The following is a 22395-nucleotide window of genomic DNA, read 5'->3' as shown; positions in this document are numbered from 1 at the left end:
TGTCCCATGCCTGTCAGGAAATATTCAAAAATAAATAAAATAAAAGTTTAACTTTGACACCCTGTATTTAGGTTATTATCAACTTTTGTACTAAGGTAAGTTAGCTTAAATCGACCTATCTTAAGCTCAGGAGCCTAAGGTTAAGCTATGGCCCATTCTTTACCAAACACCCTGTAAATAGAAGTGGCTGTGAAATTCATAAATTAAAAAAAGTGACTAACTTTGACCCTAATTGTTCAAGGTCATTTTTTTTTAAATCGTGTAAAAATACCAGGTTTTCAAATAGCAAGTTGGATATAGTCTACAGTCAATATTAACAAAGTTATGAAAATTATTTATAAGCCAAAAATGACTACTTTAGTAAAATGTTTTTGCACTGGAAAAATGACTTTTTATTGAATTTTTCAATACATACGTTGAAAACATAAGTCTTCTTCTTTCATGTGGATGCCTCAGAATCGCTGTATCATTATTATTTTTTGAGCAATATCTTTTCTTTTTTTCACCCACATATTTTGGAGTATCAAGCACGTTTTTAGTCTGTAAAAAGCACTGATGATGAAATTGTTATTCGTGAAACGTTCTGTGATATAGACCTTTAAGGGATTTTAATAAAACATACCTTTTATTAAGGATTTTAGTACCTTTTTGTGATTAATAGTATACAGACATCTACATCAAGATGTCATCTTTACTCAACAAATTAGATCAAATTATCAGTCATCAAAACACTCACACTCACAATCACAGGAGAAGCTTGTTGAAGGAGGCCAAGGCTCGATTTGGGCTGTAGTGCCATTGGATGGATGGAAAACACTCACACATTAATTAATAACTTATAATTGTACATTTATGTACACATTAAACAAATTCTGATATCCTAGACGTGAATACGTAAAAGGCCTTTTCAATAATTCTAAGTTTTTGAAGTTATACTTCTTTACGCGCGATAGAGGGTGAATTTTAATAGGATTAAAACCTTTGATCCCGGCGCAGTCGCATTACAACTTTGTTCTGATTGGATGTTCAAATGACATGACAAAAATTATCCAATATGGCAAAACAAAAAAGTTTATAATTGTAGTGATTTTTAAATAGTTTTTAAAGCAACAGGTACGTAATAATTGTAAATGTATCATAGGTACCTACCAAAATACATAGTATGTAATATCATTTTTGAACTATCATTTGAACCTACCAAAATACATAGTATGTAATACTTTTATTTACATAATTTGATTACCATCAAAATTTCTATTAATATTCACCTAATATATTGTTTTCTTACTCTATGTTTTGTTGTATTTTTTCAATTCTAAATCATTTCAATTCAAAATCAAAATAATTTGATTTACATAATGCAAAAATGTCAAAAGTTTAATCCGTTTAGTTAGTCGATCTTCGCACATAGTGACACACTGTCTCCGTGGCGAAGCGTAAAATGCGAGTAAACCCCAATACAAAGCCAATACCAGCCGCGCTGGTAAGTTGGTTCAAATCCCAATAGAAACTTTTATTTTTTTATTTTTTTTATACATTTTATGATTGTAAGTATATTTATTATATAATTTTATTTTCAGAAAATACGTATTTAGTTAAAAAATTTCCGACAATTAATGTTCAGAAATTATTTGTGGCATTTTTAATGTGTTTGTGTGTGTTTTATTCTTTTATTATTTTAATTTTTGGCACTGTTTTAATAAAAATGTTTGAGAAGTAGTAAGTATAAATTAGTTTTATATTTAAATAAAATATAAATAAAAAGTATATTAATTTCGTTTATAATTATATAATCATATAATAGAAGTATAACTTCTTACGTGCGTACAAAGTACACACACATTCTTTTTCAATAATTCCAGTACCTATTTATCAATTGTCATGTTCATATATTTAATCATTACATACTTTACAATTTTCTACATTTAAGTTCGATTTTTCTAACTAGTCCAAAAAGCCACTGCGCATCCGCTAGGAAAAATATTCTAATTCGGATTTTTTGCACAATATTACTCAAAAAGGACTCCTTTTAACAAATTTGCATGGTGCCAGGACCAAAAGGTGGTCAAAAATTTTTTAAATGTTTTTTTTGTTTTTTTCCTAAAATTATTTTTTTTGCACGGAACAAAGTTTTTTTTAGGTTTTTTGGATCATTCCAAACAGAAAAGGTCTTTAGTGACTTTTCTCTAAAGTTGATAGTTTTTGACATATAAGCGATTAAAAATTGAAAAATCGCGAAATCGGCCATTTTTAACCTTCAAAAACTATGTGAAAAACTTAAAATTTGAATGTTGCCTAGGTAGGTAGATATTCTTTAAACATCGATTGATAAAATCTCGAAAAGTTTTTTGCAATACAGTATTCAAAACTCCTTTGTTTTTTAATTTCTAATCAGGCGTGCGCGACACCGTTTCATGTGTATACAGTATGGTGCAAATGAAAGGAATAAATTCGTTATTTCGTAAACCGGCAACTCGGGAAAAACCCGAAACAGGTCGATTTTTATTTTTAAGTTATGATATTGTGGCATATATGGTATACTGGTGACGTCATCCGTCTGGGCGTGATGACGTAATCGATGATTTTTTAAATGAGAATAGGGGTCGTGTGGTAGCTCATTTGAAAGGTTCTTCAATTCTCTATTCAGTAATGTAAACATTTACATAATTATTTATAAAGGGTGTCCAAACATTTTTTATTAAATTGAATTATTTGACAAAAAAAGAAGTAGAAAGACACCCTGTATAAATAGTTATATAAATGTTTATATTACTAAATAGAAAATTGAAGACCCTTTCAAATGAGCGAGCACACGACCCCTATCTCATTTAAAAAAATCTTCGATTACGTCATCACGCCCAGATGGATGACGTCACTAGTATACCATATATGCATGCCACAATATCATAACTTAAAAATAAAAATCGACCTGTTTCGGGATTTTTCCTTAAAGTCGCCTGTTAACGAAATAACGAATTTATTCCTTTCATTTGCACCATACTGTCGGTGGAAAATAGTGTCGCGCACGCTGGATTAGCAATTAAAAAACAAAGGAGTTTTGAATATTGTATTGCAAAAAACTCTTCGGGATTTCATCAATCGATGTTTAAAGACTATCTATCTTTTTTGGCAACATTTAAATTTTCAGTTTTTCACATAGTTTTTGAAGGTTAAAAATGACCGATTTCGCAATTTTTCAATTTTTAATCGCTTATATGTCAAAAACTATCATTTTTAGAGAAAAGTCACTAAAGACCTTTTCTGTTTGGAATGATCCAAAAAATCTAAAAAAAACTTTTTTCCGTGCAAAAAAAATAATTTTAGGAAAAAAACAAAAAAAAACGTTTAAAAAATTTTTGACCACCTTTCGGTCCTGGCAACATGCAAATTTGTTAAAAGGAGTCCTTTTTGAGTAAGATTGTGCAAAAAATCCGAATTAGAATATTTTTCCTAGCGGATGCGCAGTGGCTTTCTGGACTAAACAACAATATATGGATATTTGATAATGTTTTATTTTTTAACATCAATATAAATTTTAAATTCATTGGCTGAAGTAACAAAACAAAACAGTTCATAACGTCCTATTGACAATCTGTCTCTGTCATACTTCTGAAGTTCCTTCACCTTTCAGTTCAGTTGACACTCAATTTTCAATATGTGAGGTTCATCCCTCTCATATCACATCCACGTCGGTTAGAGTCCTGTGTTGCCCTGGGTAATATCCAGGAATATTTGTAACATCCAACTATTTTAAACATAATATGTAGTTGGATATGGTAATTGAGTCAATACTCGCAATCTTTAGTTTGTATTTTTATTAGTTGTTACATAATCGTGGGGCAACCGGTTTCGAGTCTTACAATATATGACTCATCATCAGGCCCAGTACAAAAAAGGTCTTCTCAATACAAACTACAAGCTAAAAAACACAAAACGAGAGACATGTACACATATATATACAAAACATAAAAACAACTTTGTCTTGGTTTTAATCACACACCATGAAGCCAAGCAACTGTGTAGTATTGAACTCAACCTTCCATAGTATGTAAAGATGAGACTTATTGTCATTGGGAGCGACCAATCTGATGAAAATTGCTTGGTATATAATTTTAATATATATACTACCATCATTCCTCAACTAGTTAAGGGATGATGGAGTTCTGACAAGATAGTATGCGATCAAAAGACATAATATAAAGTTATTAGTAATTAGTATGTACTTACATAACAGCCATTGAAACTGTTCCACAGCTAAAGATGTACATGCAGTCACCAGCTCCCATAAGGATAGTTGATCGATCAAACAACCTTTAGTCTCTTATATTGTAAGTTGTGTTCAATGTGGAACTTGGAAAAGAAAAATTCTTATGTTCCCAAAGATGTGTGTTTTATATCCTTCACAGTTGTTTTTTGTCAAGCTTAGCCGTTGTTTTTATATGTTTTATGTTTAGTAATAGTATATTTACTAAACATAAAACATATAAAAACAACGGCTAAGCTTGACAAAAAACAACTGTGAAGGATATAAAACACACATCTTTGGGAACATAAGAATTTTTCTTTTCCAAGTTCCACATTGAACACAACTTACAATATAAGAGACTAAAGGTTGTTTGATCGATCAACTATCCTTATGGGAGCTGGTGACTGCATGTACATCTTTAGCTGTGGAACAGTTTCAATGGCTGTTATGTAAGTACATACTAATTACTAATAACTTTATATTATGTCTTTTGATCGCATACTATCTTGTCAGAACTCCATCATCCCTTAACTAGTTGAGGAATGATGGTAGTATATATATTAAAATTATATACCAAGCAATTTTCATCAGATTGGTCGCTCCCAATGACAATAAGTCTCATCTTTACATACTATGGAAGGTTGAGTTCAATACTACACAGTTGCTTGGCTTCATGGTGTGTGATTAAAACCAAGACAAAGTTGTTTTTATGTTTTGTATATATATGTGTACATGTCTCTCGTTTTGTGTTTTTTAGCTTGTAGTTTGTATTGAGAAGACCTTTTTTGTACTGGGCCTGATGATGAGTCATATATTGTAAGACTCGAAACCGGTTGCCCCACGATTATGTAACAACTAATAAAAATACAAACTAAAGATTGCGAGTATTGACTCAATTACCATATCCAATTGTATAATGGACTCGCATTGGCAACCCTTTCATCATAATATGTAGTATAATATAAGATCTTATACCTTTTAAAGGGTTTTTACCCATAACTTTTTGGTGGATTACACATGCATGTTATTGTAAGTATGACCTTAGTCAATTCGTCAACTTTTACATTTTCTCTTATTAATTAGGTTATACTATCATTTTAGGGCTTAACACTGATGATGGATTACTTGTTAATCCGAAAAAGTTTTGTTTTGTGATGTAACCCTTATTAGGGTCTTTTAAATATAGCTTTCACAAAGGATCCTGTATTTTTTGTGATTTATGGTATACAGCCATCTACAGGAATTTTATTTTCCTCGTGGATTTTTTGAATCTAATTTACTTGTGGATTTTATTTTATATTATGTATTAAGAGAAAATTAATAACTTCATTATTGTTATTATGATTATTTTAAAAATGAACATGTTCTAGCGTTTGATACTTTATAGTTACTTCAAACTTTCCCGCATCTTGGTCTTTAGCATCTTGTTTTTTGTCCATTTTATTTTTTCAATTAGCCAAGCTTACTCCTTTTTACAGCGTTTTAATGAAGGTGTCGTCGATTACCGCTTAATGACGTCATAAAAGTAATTGATTAGTGTAAAGCAGATGGTCGACAGAAAAAAAACGACCATGTTAACTTTTTTGCATCGTGGAAGATAAAATTTAAGGAAATTGAAACAGTGGATATCTGCTTCTAGTCAGTTTTTGTTGAAAACTCTTTTGTTGTGCTTTTTACGCTTCAGCACAGTGGCTTCGAGCGGAATTTTTGAGACTTTTATTTGCCGGAACTGTTTCAATTGTTTTGTGTCGTGATGTTAACGTTCTCACATACTTTACCGTTGCACTTTCTTGAAAAAAAAACCTAGTACCTATAACTGCTGGCTTAATTTACTGTGGGTAATAGATTGCTAATTATTCGCAAGACACACAGCAATATAATCTACGCAGGAAGCAATATAATGTAAAATTTTTCAGTGAGATGTATACGATCATATGCATGTCAATCAATTATTAGAGGAGGTTTTTAAGAAAAGATACTGGCAATAATATCCAATTTAATCCATTATAGGCCATCGTTTTTTATAGATCATAAGAGTTTCATATCGGCATTTTTTGATCTTTCAATGGATTATTATTATTGAGTAACGTCTCTCTCTCTCCTGTCTGTCGATTCCCCAGTACTGAGGATCGTGATTTCTTCCAATATTCCAACAATGTTTCTCCATTGGTCTCTATCTTCAGCTGCTCTTAGAGCTTCGCAGAATGAGTTTCCAGCTGAATTCTTTATTTGGTCGGACCATCTAGTTGGGGATCGTCCTCTTGATCTTCTCCCCGGAACGTTTCCAGAAACAATTAATCTCTCCAAACTATCGTCACCTCTGCAAACCACGTGACCGAAGAATTGTACAATTCGTTGCAGACATATTGTGGACAGCCTTTTTTAATCTCGAGTTGGTTTAGAATGGAAACTTTTGTCCTATGAGCTATCCAAGGTGTACTATGACCGATCATATTACCCGTATGCACGCTAATGGTGAATATAAAATTCTTAATTTTATGTAAAAAAATCCGCAATAACTATCACTTAAAACCTACCAAATTTCATTTGCATATCTTAACTGGTTTTAAAGCAATAAATAAATCGTTAGTTTGTAAGAAAAAATTCAACATCCCGTATTTCGGAAATCAAACATTTGCGGACATACGTTTATCAAGCCAACTGTCATTATTTTTTCATGCAGAATTACCCCTTAAAGTTTGTCACACTTATTTAGAAACACCACCGTGTATTGATGAAGATGAAGAACATGTCTGGTTGTTAAGGCTATGGGTACATAATTCGCAAATATTTTACGTGTATCCCTACTTTTTCTGTCTTTACACGGCAAATTACGTGTAGTAAAATTCACACTGGTATGGATATGTAAACATTACTAGAATGTCATTCTACTTGAAAATGTCATCATTAATTTAAAGAGATGGGTTTTGAATGTTCTTGGATAACTGTTATTTTTATAATTGCAAATTATTAATTCAGTTAATAAATGTGATAATTTTTTCACTAACTATGTATTCAGTGATTGTAATAATTTATTTGTACAACAAAGACTAATAATCAATCGAGAAAAGAGGAAAAGTGTTAAAGTGATTTTTTAATAATATATTGTTATGGAACGCTTACAATTTTGAATATCTTTAACAACAAAATACTTGTATCACAGAATATATTATCCTGATTTATTCTCTGCTTGGATCTTCCACAAATAATACACAATAAATAACTTTTTATTAAGTTCACGTCTTAAATCAATTATTTATCAAATACACTATATATTCTCCTTTTCATGAACATTTTTCAGTGCGTCACGAATTATAGAAAAAAAGGTAAGTCCGTGATAATACACATTTATGACATTTATTCTTACGTGACATTTTAGTTAAATCTGACAGTTGTCAAATTTTATTTTCAATTTGGAATAAAACCAAATCAATTGTGTCTATTGCATTTATAAAATGGTATTTTCTTTCATTTGTATAGTCTTATAAATTGTACAGACTATATTGATAATATTATTATTTTATTTAATAATTAATTCTTTTTTGATTATGGCGCCATCTATCGATAACTAGAATCATCACCGAACTAAAATAATTACCAAAGTATTCACAGACGTGCCTTTTTTTCTGTCACATACAATTTAATGCGTTAGAGAGAAATCGAAAAACTGTGACGCACTGAAAGATGATCATGAGAAAAAGAATATCAATAATATTTAATCAATAACTCAACATATTCCCGATGCAATGTCAAATATTTAAAATTGTCACTGATTGTCAATGTCTGACTGACAATATATGCTGACAATATTATATTCGGCTGAGTGCGTTGTAAGACAAAGATAGATTTGGAAAATATTACCACGGCATTGTGTTAATTTTTTTCGAATCCTGAAAAAACCAATAAATATTTTTGAAAAATTTAAACGCAGAATTAAAGACTAAATTATTACCGAGGGCCGAAAGTCCCTTAGAATAAATAAAAAGTTTATTTTGAATGATATATTTGAAATTAAAAATCACACTAAATTTTCTCTTAGTTTTTCACACCTGTAACTTATTAAAATAAACATTATAGAAGTTCTCAGGGACTTTCGGCCCTCGCTAATAACGTACTCTTTCATTCTGCGTTTAAATTTTTCAAAAATACTTATTAGTTTTCTCAGGATTCGAAAAAAATGAATCCCCATTTGAATAGCATTGCAGCCGAAAATACGTACCGATCCTCTTAAAGTACCTAACGTTTTTATTATCCAACATAAACGAATGAATCAAAAAACAGAATGTTACGAAAACCTGAGGCTATAGTTTGGTTTTAATTTCAGTATTTTATAGATGCTATAATATTCCATACGGTGCGTGATGCGAACTTTGAAAAAAAATACAGTTTGATTGGTACACCCAATATACAATGAAAATTTACCTATTTAGCAACAATATTATTATAGTGGTATTGTTAAAGAATGGCTATAACAAATTCAAAAAATCACTTAAATCGGCCAACAGGTTTAGGATTTAGGAAATATGAGACATCAAAAATGACCAAATTTTTAAGTGGGCCGATTTCTATGCACGTAAGTTTATTTATTTACTCTTTATTTGTTCTAGATTTAATTTGACTATGCCATAGTTTATTTCCCTACTCCAGTTTGCATTACAAATCGTTTTCATTTTTATTTTTGCCAGAGGCGTGCGGTCCATGGAAGCGGGGGAAGCGCCGCTTCCCTATTTATTCGTCGATATAAGAAAATATATTATTAATTAATATTTAATAATAAAATTTCTTTCCCTAATCCAAATAATCTACATATTACCTAGCCAATAGGCATTGAAAAATATTAAAAATTAATCGCGTACGAACGAACTTAATATGATTGGCCAGGGTTCAATGACCGCACCCACTAGTCGCGCGAATTTTGGTATGCCATGGAAGCGCTCGTCGTATCGCCTTCCCGAAAGTGAGATGCTCCGACTGTTACTGCTGCTAAGGGGTGCTTAGGTATTATATACATTCGCTTAAAGAATATTTCGATTTAAATTTTTTGCAGAGATATTTCCTTTTCCTGATCTTTTATTTGACATTTTACAGAAATCAAATGGTATTGCATTTTGTATAAGACAAATTGATGACTTTATTAATACGATAATTAAAAAAACGAGAGCAGTTTAAAAATATTTGGGATAAAACTGAACATATGGGGTTTGAACATGAAAGAAAAATAATGAAGATTGATAATTTCGGAGACAGAGAGACAGAGAAAACAGAGGAAACAAAGAGACCTTTTGATAATATTCTACAACAAATGAATTCTAGCTTTCAAAATTTTAACGATTTAAAATTTGTAGAATTATATATAATCTTAATATTTCTAATTATAATTCATCAACATTTCCCACAGAGGAATTTATGTTATTACGATTAAATAATGAAAATTTTTTGATATCCCAGCTTTGCATTCTCAGTTAAGTATCATTTATGAAACAACTGGCATGAATGATAAAGAAATACCCAGAAATCTGGGATTTCTTTATAACTACTGGTTTAAACAAGTCGCTGTGTGAAGTGGTCAAGTTGTGTGAATTAGTACTACTAACTATCCCAGACACAAGTGCATCAGTTGAACGAAGTTTTGCAGTATTAAGATGCATTAAAAGTTTCAAATTAAGAGTTTAAAAGAAATTCAACAAGCGAAGACAGACTTTGAAAGTTAGCCCTATTATCCATTAAAAAAGACTGCATTCAACAATTATCAGAAGTTGACAGGAGAATAGACCTCGAGTATAAATAAGTGTTATTTTAGTGAAAGTTGTGTGTTGTGGAAAATGCCTCGGAGTATATTTTTTTTTAAATAGGATTCTTCTTTAGAAAACCAAGCCCGGCGCGAGGACTCAAGGCCCGAGCTAGCAATACAGATCAATGATAGGTCACTAGTCACTAGAAATAGCGGGAATAGAGTACCTCACGCATTCACGCGTCACGGATTTAGTGTGTGAGTCCTTGTACGCAGGACGTCTCACATAATTAAGTACTTTGCTGATAGAGAGCCCCTGCGTATCAGAGTGTTATCAGGTGGAAAGTTGCTCGACCCTCGACCCTTAAGAAAATATTTTTATATCCTTATTGAATTGCTTCCCCTTTCGAAAAAGTCACCGCACGCCACTGATTTTTGCTATTACTATGGAACTAACGCGAATAATTCGATTTTTTCAGAATAACCTAACCTCAAAATATCACGATGTGACGTCGCTCTAATATGGCGTATAGCGTTTACCAGCAATTTCGTCGCTAAACTAACTTTCTGGGTATCAATCCAGAGGATTTAGATTCGTCTCTTCCGGTGCTGGATTTCAGTCTGGATCGTCGGGTCAGCTTTCAATTCGGTCGTTGCAATTAACTCTGGGAAATGAAAGGGTATAGTTGGAGCTGAGCCGTATATTTTGTAGCAGTTAGTTATCCGGGGATCTGATAGATTAAAGGGCAAAGTGCACGTGACCTGTCGATAATGGATCTCGCGTTTCTCGTGTATCTGATCTCGAATTACTCAACTTAGAGATCCGTAACAGATAATTTTATTTAAAAAGTTTAACTAAACGCACTAGATTCAATTTGTTAACGAAATTTATACCGGTGAATAAAAAGGCATAGTTTTCAAATATATTATTTTTTATACAGAGTTGGGATAAAGTATGGAACCAAGCAAATATCTTTGAAACGAAAAGAACAATATTTATGAAACTTTGCATGCAAGTACAGTGCCGCAAAAGGCATCTGATGCCATATTTTTTGTTACTACTCCACTTCCGGTTTCACCGGAAATACCCTTAACTTATTTACTTTAAATGGGACATCCTGTATATTTTTGCAGCTTTTAAAAGAACTTGTTATTTTTAATTCATACATACCAAGTTTGGAAGAAAAAACTATAAAAAACAAGAAATAAATCTCTTTACAGTTAAAAAGAGGTTAATTTATTTACGTTAGACCAATGATATTAAAAATAGAAAAAATAATTTCAAATGTTGAAAATGTTTGCTGTTCACCTCCTGACAGCGTGCAAGCCTATAAATAAATTCGTGAGTCATTTCACATTCATCAATTATTATTCTTTGTCTCAAATCCTACAAGCATGTTGGTTGCCTAACGTAAACACGTAATTTTAGATAACCCAAAGAAAAAAATCTAACGGGTTGAGGTCCGGAGAACGAGTGGGCCACTCTATGAATCCTCTACGTCCAATCCATGGATTTGGAAAATTCACTGCCAAAAAATGGAAATTCACCATAACCTATTATCATTAATATTTCAATACGATCTTTTCCACTTAAATGAACCATTTTTAATACAACTTATTTCTGTCAATTAGTTCAGTAACAGTTTTACCTACTATACTAAATTCAAATAAGTCATGCAGTGCATGTAAACAACAATTTTAGTCTACAGTATAGATGGTACTCGTTTATTTCCTATTAGGTTGTATTAATACAAAAAATTATCTACAGACACTTTTTAACAAATTTTCTCTACCAAATTTGGTATGTATGAATTAAAAATAATAAGTTCTTTTAAAATCCGCAAAAATATATAGGGTGTCCCATTTAAATTAAATAAGTTATGGGTATTTCCGGTAAAACCGGAAGTGGAATAGTAACAAAAAATATGGCAACAGATGCCTTTTGCGTCACTGTACTTGCATGCAAAGTTTCATAAATATTGTTCTTTTCGTTTCAAAGATATTTGCTTGGTTCCATACTTTATCCCAACCCAGTATAACTATTTCCACAGGGTGTTTCAGAAAAAGGTAGGTAACACCGTCTCTAGGATTGGTAAAAAACTGAAAATATGTAATTGGGGTTTTCTTAGTAAAAAATTTTTGTAACGCCATCAGTTTTCAAGATACAGGGCGCTGAAGAACAAACAAGTTTACACATTTTTTACGATTTTGCCGAAACTACTGGCAACATTGTAATGAAATTTGGTAAGTTTTAGAAGTAGCTTTTGTGCATTTTTGGCATACAACTAAGAATTTTATATTTATCATTGGCGTGCATATGCTGATGGTCTTCTTCTTCTTTTTCTTCTTCTTCTTCTTCTTCTTCTTCTTCTTATATTAGGTCACTTGGCCTGTTCTTAACCGATTTTGAGCTTGTATTTGTAACTGTGATGTTGACTGCCAGCTATCTCGCCACCTTTTAAAGGGACTTCCTATTGGTCTCTTGCCTGTTGGCTTCGAATCCCTGGCTATACGCCCTGAGCTTCGCTGGTGGCGCTCCTGGCGGATTACTAATTCAACTTTCACCGGTAATTTTTAAATTTATTATTTAATTGTTATCGCTTAATATTTACAACGCAAAAAATTAATTAAATTGTAATCGATTTTTTTAAGATTTTGCTAATCATTTTGACGTTCTATTGATAAAATATGAATTTCTTACTTCGGATACTTTCACAATTATCGTGTAGATGGCGCTAAGAGTAATTTATAATTACATATTACGGAATATTAAAAAAACTGAAATTCAGTATTTAAAACGTAAGTATATTTAAGGTAAAAATATATACCACAGCTTTGACCAACTAATATTTTTTATAATTAATGTTTTTACTTTTAATTTTAAATTAATCACTTTGACATTTATGTCAAATTTCCGGTAAACGTTTACAGACTTGCCACTACTGGCGCTCGCGAATTTGTAAATATCCCCTCTACGTACGAGCTCTAAGCGTATACGGGCTATTCTCTCGCTGTCCATTCTAGTCACATGCTGATTCCACTCTCGTCATCTCTGTCTTCCCCACCGTACTATATCTTGTATATTACAGAGATCTCTTATTCTGTCGTTCGGTATTCTATCTCTCAGTGTTTTCTCAGTTATTGTCTGATTTATGCTGATGATCTGAATTAAAAAAAAAAATTGTACGCCACTGAGATACTTCAAAAAATCATTTTTTAATTTCTCGTTCAATTTGGAACAAAACATTTATAGGTAATGGATTTTGCCGATTTTGAAAAGAGCTATAACCTTGGAAATTTCCCATAAACATGCGTACTAAATCGGCATAATTCATAGCTCTAGCTTTTATCAAAATCCAATACCTTAATACCATAATATAACCAAATATTTTCGATTCTAAAATATTGTAAAAGACTTTAAAGAGTCGGAGTAAGAAAAGAGATATTTAGTTATATTCTTTGTAACATTTTCAAGGTCATAGCTCTTCCCAAAATCCATTTCCTATATCTTCCCTATTTTTCCTATGACGCTCCGTTTTCATGCAAAAAATAAAATAATATTAACCCTTACATAGTAGATATTCGAAATAAGTTTCTATACATTCATAATTTATAAAACTTTTGTAAAATTATTGGTTTCTTCAATGCCCTGTAGCTTGAAAACGGATGGCGTTACAAAATTTTTTACCAAGCACATCCAAATTATTTTTCAATTTTTACCTACTCTAGAGACGGCGTTACCTTTTTTTGAAACAACCTGTAGAAACTTATTTCGAATACTATGTAAGGGTTAAGATGTTTTATTTTTTTCATGAAAACGGCGCGTCGTATGAAAAAAAGCCAGGTATATTTTTTGTCACAAATTGAATGAAAAATTCAAAAATGGTTTTTAATTTGAAATATCTTAGTGGAATACTATTTTCTTTCTTTAAATATTTGTGACCATTACCTGTATGCGCGTCAATAATGAATAATACAATTCTTAGTTGTATGATAAAAAATAATTAGGAAGACACTTCTTAAAACCCACCAAATTTCATGACGTACAATATTGCCAGCAATTTCGGCAAAATCGTAAAATATATTTAAAATTTTTTGTTCTTCAACGCCCTGTATCTTGAAAACGGATGGCGTTATAAAAATTTTTTACTGAGCAAACCTCAATTATTTTTCAGTGTTTTACCTATCCTAGAGACGATATTACCTTTTTCTGAAACACCCTGTAGGTATATAAAATATATGGAAATAAAATATTCAAATTTTTTTTATTTAGCTTAAATGCCTGGACAGCTAACTTGGCATGGTACAGAGATTTTGCAATTATTTTATAGAATAATGTGTAGTGTGTGTTGAGTAAATGTCTTGTTACTTAGTAAAGTCGACTTCATTGTCTTTACAAAGAGATGCTAATTGTATCCGAACGTCTGCGGCCCCTCAGATGAGTACCAATACAAACAATGAGTAAGTAAAATATACTTAGTTTCGTTTTTAAATTTATTTAATTTGTTATAAATAAACATATAAAAAAATAAATAATCCTAACTATTGAACACATATTTTCACTATTAAGTATTAATGGCACATTTGTAGTTAAGAGGACGCTATTTGTTGTTCTTCTTCAGGAAAAACTACGAGGGGTACATCATCCGCAATATCCACGGACCTTTTAAATCTAAAGGTACCACCTACATGCCATGTTGGTTTAGCTCTATCGGGTCCTCTTACTACCTTGTTCCATCCAGCTTCAAAGTCGTGTTTTGCTCCTTTTCTTTTAACCTCAACACCTGCATTTACGTTACCATTATCATCACGATTAGCACCAGGATTAACCTCCCATTGGGGTTCGGGTGATCGTTTAAACCTCCAAGTACCACCTACATGCCATGTTGGTTTGGCTCGATTTGGACCCCGTACAACTTTGTTCCATCCAGCTTCAAAATCATGATCTTTGCCTTTATTTTTAATTTGAACACCAGCATTGACGTTACCGTCTTCATCACGGTTAGCCCCAGGGTTGACTTGCCAGTCAGGTACTGGCGATCTCTTGAATCTAAAGGTACCACCGACATGCCATGTTGGTTTAGCTCTATTAGGCCCACTGACTACTTTATTCCATCCTGCATCAAAGTCGTGTTTTTCTCCTTTCCTTTTAAGCTCAACACCGGCGTTGACGTTACCATTTTCATCTCGGTTTGCACCAGGATTGACTTCCCATTGTGGATCCGGCGATCTTTTGAACCTCCAAGTACCGCCTACGTGCCATGTAGGCTTGGCTCTATTGGGTCCTCGTACTACTTTGCTCCAGCCAGCTTCGAAATCATGGTTCTTCCCAGAATTTTTCACTTCTACTCCTGCATTGACGTTTCCAGCTCCGTCACGACCAACGCCTGGTTGAACCTGCCAGTTCTTTCTCTTCTTGTGGTGCTTGGCTGAAGTCGAGACTACCACCGCCAGTACCATGAGCAGTGGAAGGTATGCACAGAACTTCATTTTTGATCTGAAAGGAAAAACATTGTCAAATAGAGATGTACCAAAAAATAAATTTAAAAAACAGTAAAAAATATTTTACGAACTTGTACCTCTAGAAATGTAGAGACCTCTAGGAATAATTAAACCTATCGAAAATGTATACCGGAACAACACAACAAAAGTAAAAGTAGAAAAAAAATTAACCTACTCAATAGAATCTGGCAATGGGATAAAACAAGGGGATTCTTTGAGCTCTCTATTATTCAACCTGATCATGGATGAAATAATAAAAGAAATGAGAACGTAAAAAGGATATCAAATGGAAGAAAAACAACTTTTACGCAGACGACGCAAAACTAATCTCTCGAAGTAAAGATGATTTACAGAAAATTTAACTTGATACTTTCACCAAAAAACAAAATTCATAGTTATAGCAGCAAATCTACCAATCAAAAATGTAAATTGGAGTTGGAGATATAAATAATTAAACAGATGATGGACAGAATTAACGGAACAAGAAAAGCACAATGAAATGTTTTTATTTAAAAATAAACTTAAAAAACAATGGTTATATTATTATAAATAAAATTACAATAATAATTGTATTCATCCTGCACGTACACTCAAGTATATTATGCGCATGTATATTTACCTGTATTATAGTTATATGCTGTTTGCTGTTGCTTTCACTTCACCCACTCTCGTTCAATATTAGAAGCTGATCTTGAACTGATGATTATTACATGGTTTCATTTGCGTTATATACCACAAACTTTTTGAGCCAGTGCCATAAACTTCGGTACTTTACTTTGCCCAAACACAGTGTTAGTGCTGGAGATTATTCCAGGGATTCCAGACAAATATGATGAGCGCCTTGCGATAAAAAAGGGGAAATCACCGACTTCAGAAAAGATAACTTTTATTTAAAACGGTTTCTTGGAAACAATTTTATCCGCGAGAAGATTGTTTACTTATAGACCAGGAAAAGTGCATAAAAATAGGCTATTTTCTATTTAGTATTTTATATTAAATTAATAATAGTCAATTTATTTGTGTGGCTTAATAATCAGATTGAATGACAAAACAAATCGTAGATCTAATAACAACACACATAAGATAATTAAAAGCAAGAACAATAAATTATCATGTTTATATGGGATTAAGCCACAATCTATTGAAATGAAAATTACATTTTATAATAATAGCCCCGTAAATGAACGGCGATACCGTGTCACTTTCAAGGTCAACTCCGAATTTCATGAAAATTTGGATTTAGGTTCTACTTACCCTCCACTTCAAAGTTGAACTTGTGCCGTTGGTTATTTTACTTGGGGGGTGACAATCACCCCTTCTCGGGGGTGAAAAAACGACTGTTTAAAATAAGTCCGGAAATGGACAAATTGACAAAATGTATATTTTTCGACAAAAAAAAACAAGTTTTCAGGCGGTTTTTCTCAAATAACTCAAAAGGTAAGTATTTTATCGAAAAAAATATTCTTAGCAAAAATGTAGCATAGAAGAAAACGAAAAAAATTGTGTAGTAGTGAAATATAGAGACCAAGAACAAGCAAAGTTGTACCTCATGAAACATACGTTCTTATTCGTCAAATTCCAAATCGAATATTTCAACGTGAGAAAAACCAAAAAATTAAGCATTTTTCGGGAAAAAATCATTTCAACTTTGTTTAAGTGTTTTAAAAAAGCTTTATGTGTATTATTTGTAAAAGCTTATAGCATCAAAAGTAACCAAGTTACGCTTAAATAAACTTGGCTCCTTTTTTTGGTAAAAAATAAAATTATGAAAATCTCCCACTATTTAGCACCCCAAATGAAATTAATCGTTACCGCTTTACAAAAAATTACTATATTTATGTATTTTTTATATAATCTGTAAGTTTCACCGGTTTAAAGTCCTTATTTTTGAAAGGGTTATAGTTGAAAGAGCTTGAACGAGTCACTGATCACGAGTATATGCAAACTTTGGACAGCCATATCTTAACCAATTTTTGTCTATCAGAAAATAAAATGAAACTAGCATATGTATAAAAGCAAAACCTACATTTTTTTAATTTTTGAAATTTTTCGTATTGCTAATACTTTTAATATTTTGAAAAAAGAGCAGTTTTCTAAAATTTTTCGAAATTTTTTTAAAAGTATAAAACCAATTTTTTTAATAAGCACTTTGAACCAGTCAAACTTACAGTTTACAGATCGTAAGCATAAATAATACACATTTGTGCCAACTTTATTTTGAGCGTAACTCGATTAGTTTTGATGCTAGAAACTTTAATAAAAAATAAAAATAAAGCTTTTTTTTTAACATTTTCAAATATTTTAATAAGTTCTTTCCTAGAATTGTTTGATTTTTGGTTATTTCACGCTGATATAATCGCTTTGGAATTTGACGAATAATAACGTATTTTTTATGAGCTACAACTTTTCTTTTACTGGATTTATAGGCTTCTTTATTACAACATTTTTTCTCGTTATTTTCTGAGCTACATTTATATGCAAAGAATATTTTTTATCTGAAATACTTAATTTTTGAGCTATTTGCGAAAAACTTCCTGCAAACTGGTTTTTTGTTGAAAAATACTCATTTTCACACGCAAATAACTCGAATATATTAACTAAGCTAAAAAACTATAAAACAAAAGTTACTTAGAATTAGTCAATGTATCCATTTCCGGACAAATCTTGGACGTATTTTTCACCCCCGAGAAGGGGTGACTTTCACCCCCCAAGTAAAAGCAGCCAACAACACACTATCTTGATTCTAAAAATTTTGGTGCACTATCTTGATCGTAAGTGCCACAAAAAAAAATAATAAAAACCGCGAGTATGACCCCTTATAATTACCCTCGTCCCCCGCTCTGTTTTACACCCCTGGAGATTTTACGTAATTATGTCATGGTCTACTTATTCCCAAATTTTAGTGCACTATCTCGATTACGAACGTCACAAAAAACCCCTTATAATTTTTATATCTACCCCTGCCCCCATCCCTTTGTCCCCCACGCAGCTTTCTGCCCTTGGAGATTTTACTTAGTTTCGTTATGACCTACCTATTCCCAAATTTTGGTGAACTATCTCGATCATGAGCGTCACAAGAAGAAATAATAAAAACCTCGACTTTGACCCCTTATAACTACCCTCGTCCCCCGCTTTGGTTTCCGCCCATGGAGATTTTACTTAGTTATGTCATGGTCTATTTATTCCCAAATTTTGGTGCACTATCTTAATCAAGAACGTCACAAAAAGCCCCTTATAGTTTTTATATTTACCCCTGCCCCCACCCCTTTCTCCCCCATGCAGCGTTACGCTCCTAAAGATTTTAATTAGTTACGTCATGACTATGACTTATTTATTCCCAAATTTTGGTGCACTATCTCGACCATGAGCGTTACAAAAAAATAATAAAAACCGCGACCTTGACCCCTTATAACTACCCTCGTCCCCCGCTCTTGTTTCCGCCCGTGTGGGAAAGTCATGTACATGACTAATTCAACATATCCCCGTATAGTTTGTCCACATTACTTATCACGAGCAAAATCCGCTTCCAGCTCTTGGCTACATGGGTGCTGAAAAATCCAGATACAGGCCTTTTAGAAAGATGGGAGAGAAAAATGCAAAGAGCAATATATGGAGGTGTGAAAATAGAAGGTCAATGGTGAAGAAGAACCAATAAAGAATTGGAAGAACTATATGAAGACGACGACGATCTCACGACGACGATCAAAGCACAGATAATACGACACTTGGGGCACATTGAGAGAATGGGAAGTAAAAGACTGCCACTCTCTAAAATGGCACTCTAAAGACTAAATGGTACTCTCACGAAGACCAATACAAAAGAGAAGGAAAGGCAGGCCAAGAAAAAGATGGAAGGACAGTGTGTACGAAGACCTGAAGAAAAGTAACATTGAGAAATGAAAAGAACTAGCATTGGACAGAAGGAGATGGAGGGTGGTGATGAAGGAGTGTATAAAAAGACTGAAGTGTAATTAAATTAAATTTATAAGACTAAAATAAAATTCAATCAGAAACACATATATGCCCTAGACCAGTGATTCCCAACCGGGGTGATCGCCCCCCTGTGGGCGATTTGAGATTTTCAGGGGGCGATAGAGTAACGGGGGCGATATTGGGGGCAATAGAGAAAAGGGGGCGATACTTTCGATCGGATATCCATAGGATAATAAAAAGTAAATATGTATATGTATGCAGGTAATAATAACAAACATCTCGTCTAAAAACAGAGAGCTATTAATCATGATACAATTTAATTCTATAGGTAAGTAATACATTATAATAAATTCTGCATTTTCCTTTGATCGAGCTTTCGTATTGTGCGAACATCCGCACAGAAGAGAAAGAGATTCAAGTGGGATAAAAATGATGAGAGTAGGTACCGACCCTGCTGATCTGACTCGAACAAAAAGCGAACGGCAGAAGTTGTGGTCGTCTTGACATAGATGCAGTAAATAAAAATTAAAGCAAAACCAAAGAATTATCGAATATTTCGTACACTCTGTGAAGAAAATGATGAGATATTTAATACATTACTACTACATACGGAGGTCCGTCGGCTTTCTAAAGGTAATTGCTTACGGCAGCTCTTCAGTCTCATGGATACTGTTGTTGATTTTTTATTACTACTGACCTCACACTGAGTATAGCCCCACAAGAGAAGCGAAATAACATGACTTACTTATCAGATATTTTTGAAAAATTAAATGAAACGAACCTGCAACTAAAAGGGAAGAACATAAATATGGCCAAATCGAAGGGAGTAGTCGGAGCATTCATTGACAAACTATCTATTTTTGAAGAAAATATACAGAGAGGAGATCTCACCAAATTCCCCAACTTGAAATCTTCTTGTGGCGATTCTGATGATCTTCAAACATATTGCCTTGTCCTTCAAGCATTGAAAGAAGATCTGCAGTCCCGATTCCAAGATTTGACTAGTCTGAAAATGCCAACTTGGTTTATCGATCCTCTCAGCGTGGAAGTTACAAAGCCATGTCCTTCTGAAAGTCTGTTTCGGGAGTGTGCGTATGAAAGATTTTGGCCGCGGATAAAAGAAGTGTATCCAATCTTGTGGAATGAAATCAAATTACTGTTATTAGCATTCCCCGCAACATATTTAGGGGAGAAATGTTTTAGTTCTGTATGTATATTGAAAAACAAACAAAGAAATAGGCTCGACATAATAGAAAGAGGGGATTTGAGGTTGCTATTAACCTACATTGAGCCAGACAAAATTATGCGAGCCAGCCAAAAATTATGTGAGGGACACCAGGCCCAAATGCGAAATTAACAATTATTACTAACCATTTATCATTTTCTATAGAAATCAAATGTAGGATAGAGAAAGCAAGATCTGCATTTCAAAAAATGGCAAAGTTGTTCAAATGTCATGATTTGTCGATACCCATAAAAGTCAGATTACTACGATGTTATATATTTCCTATACTGTTGTACGGAGTTGAGTCGTGGACTCTCACAGACACCACCTGCAAGAAAATTGAGGCTTTTGAGATGTGGCTTTATCGTCGAATCCTGAAGATATCTTATACCGACCGCATTACTAATGAGGGTGTTTTGCTGAGAATGAAAAAAGAAAAAGAGCTGTTAATCAAAATAAAAACAGCCAAAATCGAATACCTCGGTCACATCATGAGGAAAAGTGAGAGATATGGACTGCTGCAACTGGTCTTGCAGGGAAAAGTAGAGGGAAAGCGAGGACCAGGAAGGCGAAGGATTTCCTAGCTGAGAAATCTACGAACGTGGTTCAACACAACCACTACAAATCTTTTCAGAGCAGCAGTGTGCAAAGTGCAGATTGCCATGATGGTCGCTAACATCCGAAACGGATAGGCACTACAAGAAGAAGAATTTATCATTTTACGAAATGTAAAAATAAATAAATATTGTACTGATTAATTATTTTTGTTTATTTAATTGGGGGGGGGGGGGGCGATTATAGTATTCACAACTGGTGAAACCTGTCTAAGGGGGCGATCATGGGAAAAAAGTTGGGAACCACTGCCCTAGACCTACAAGGCCTGTTGAGCTTAATAAATAAATCTGAGACGTCATATTTCAAAGACTTTACGGTTTAGCGATCTCTCTTTAAGTGATCAGGCGTCGCGTCGCTACCGTACAATATTATTGGTCATATATTTTAGTACACGAATGCGGAGACTCAAAGGAGTTTCGCTCTGAAGCCTTGGTTTCCTGGAAAGCGGCACCGACAAACTGCGACCGTCACACCGACAAACTAAGCAAGCGGTGGCTTCGAACGCATCCTTGGAAACCACCGTTATTATTTTGCTTGGTACAGTTTTTTATGACGTCATTCATCGCAGTGTTACGGTCGCAGTTTGTCGGTGCCGCGTTCGAGTAAACCAAGGCTTTACAAACGTAGTTATTAAATTTAGTAAAAGTGTTTCTAGCTATTGCTCCTAGTATCTTCAGTTATTCGTCGCGGTCCCATGTACTGTTTAAGGTACCTCAAAGATATTTAAATTCCTCAAGTCTGTCTATTTAAGTTGGTTGTTTAAGGCTTATCAAAATAAAAAAATCCCAATGACCCGAAAATTATAAAAACACTTCCATAATTAAGTTACGTACTTAAAGCATCATTCATGTGACTCATACTCTTTGATAAATAATTTTTACACATATCTTTTAGCAAACACACGACAAGGTAAATAATTTGGAAATAAAAATTGCCGCTATTAATAATTCTCCAAACAAATCATATATTTTTAAAGTAATTCCCAAATTAAGACAGCGAACTAATAAATCGTGATTATATAATTATTGTCTATAAACATGATATTAATCTCTCAGTAGATAAACGCGAAACAAAAGATATAGCACAGGAAAACTATTTTTTTTTCAATATTTCGTTGAGATTAAAAAAATGTTAAGAAATGTT

At 33.1% G+C, this 22395-nt stretch overlaps 2 protein-coding genes across 2 annotated transcripts; one reads left to right on the top strand and one right to left on the bottom strand.

Annotated features, from left to right (window-relative positions):
• Positions 1-14457: 14457 nt before the first annotated feature.
• LOC114348025 (acaloleptin A) lies at positions 14458-16365 on the bottom strand. The gene is made up of 2 exons (XM_028298663.2): positions 16099-16365; positions 14458-15474 (listed from the first exon to the last, which is right to left on the bottom strand). Exon 2 carries the CDS (start codon positions 15465-15467, stop codon positions 14568-14570), a length of 900 nt encoding a protein of 299 aa, XP_028154464.1. The 5' UTR covers positions 15468-15474; positions 16099-16365; the 3' UTR covers positions 14458-14567.
• A 3855-nt stretch (positions 16366-20220) lies between these two features.
• Positions 20221-20769, top strand: LOC126891571 (uncharacterized). The gene has a single exon (XM_050660748.1). The coding sequence runs from the start codon at positions 20221-20223 to the stop codon at positions 20767-20769; it is 549 nt and encodes a 182-aa protein (XP_050516705.1).
• Positions 20770-22395: the final 1626 nt, after the last annotated feature.

The sequence above is a fragment of the Diabrotica virgifera genome, chromosome 1, assembly GCF_917563875.1.
Source record: "Diabrotica virgifera virgifera chromosome 1, PGI_DIABVI_V3a".
NCBI classification, from domain to species: Eukaryota; Metazoa; Arthropoda; class Insecta; order Coleoptera; family Chrysomelidae; genus Diabrotica; species Diabrotica virgifera.
The sequence above is the reverse complement of the archived record's forward strand: the minus strand, read 5'-3'. Positions and strand labels throughout refer to the sequence as shown.

Bases quoted from the DNA above. Each gene is read 5' to 3' on its own strand.
- LOC114348025 (XM_028298663.2), bottom strand. From the start codon at position 15,467: ATGAAGTTCTGTGCATACCTTCCACTGCTCATGGTACTGGCGGTGGTA.
- LOC126891571 (XM_050660748.1), top strand. From the start codon at position 20,221: ATGGCCAAATCGAAGGGAGTAGTCGGAGCATTCATTGACAAACTATCT.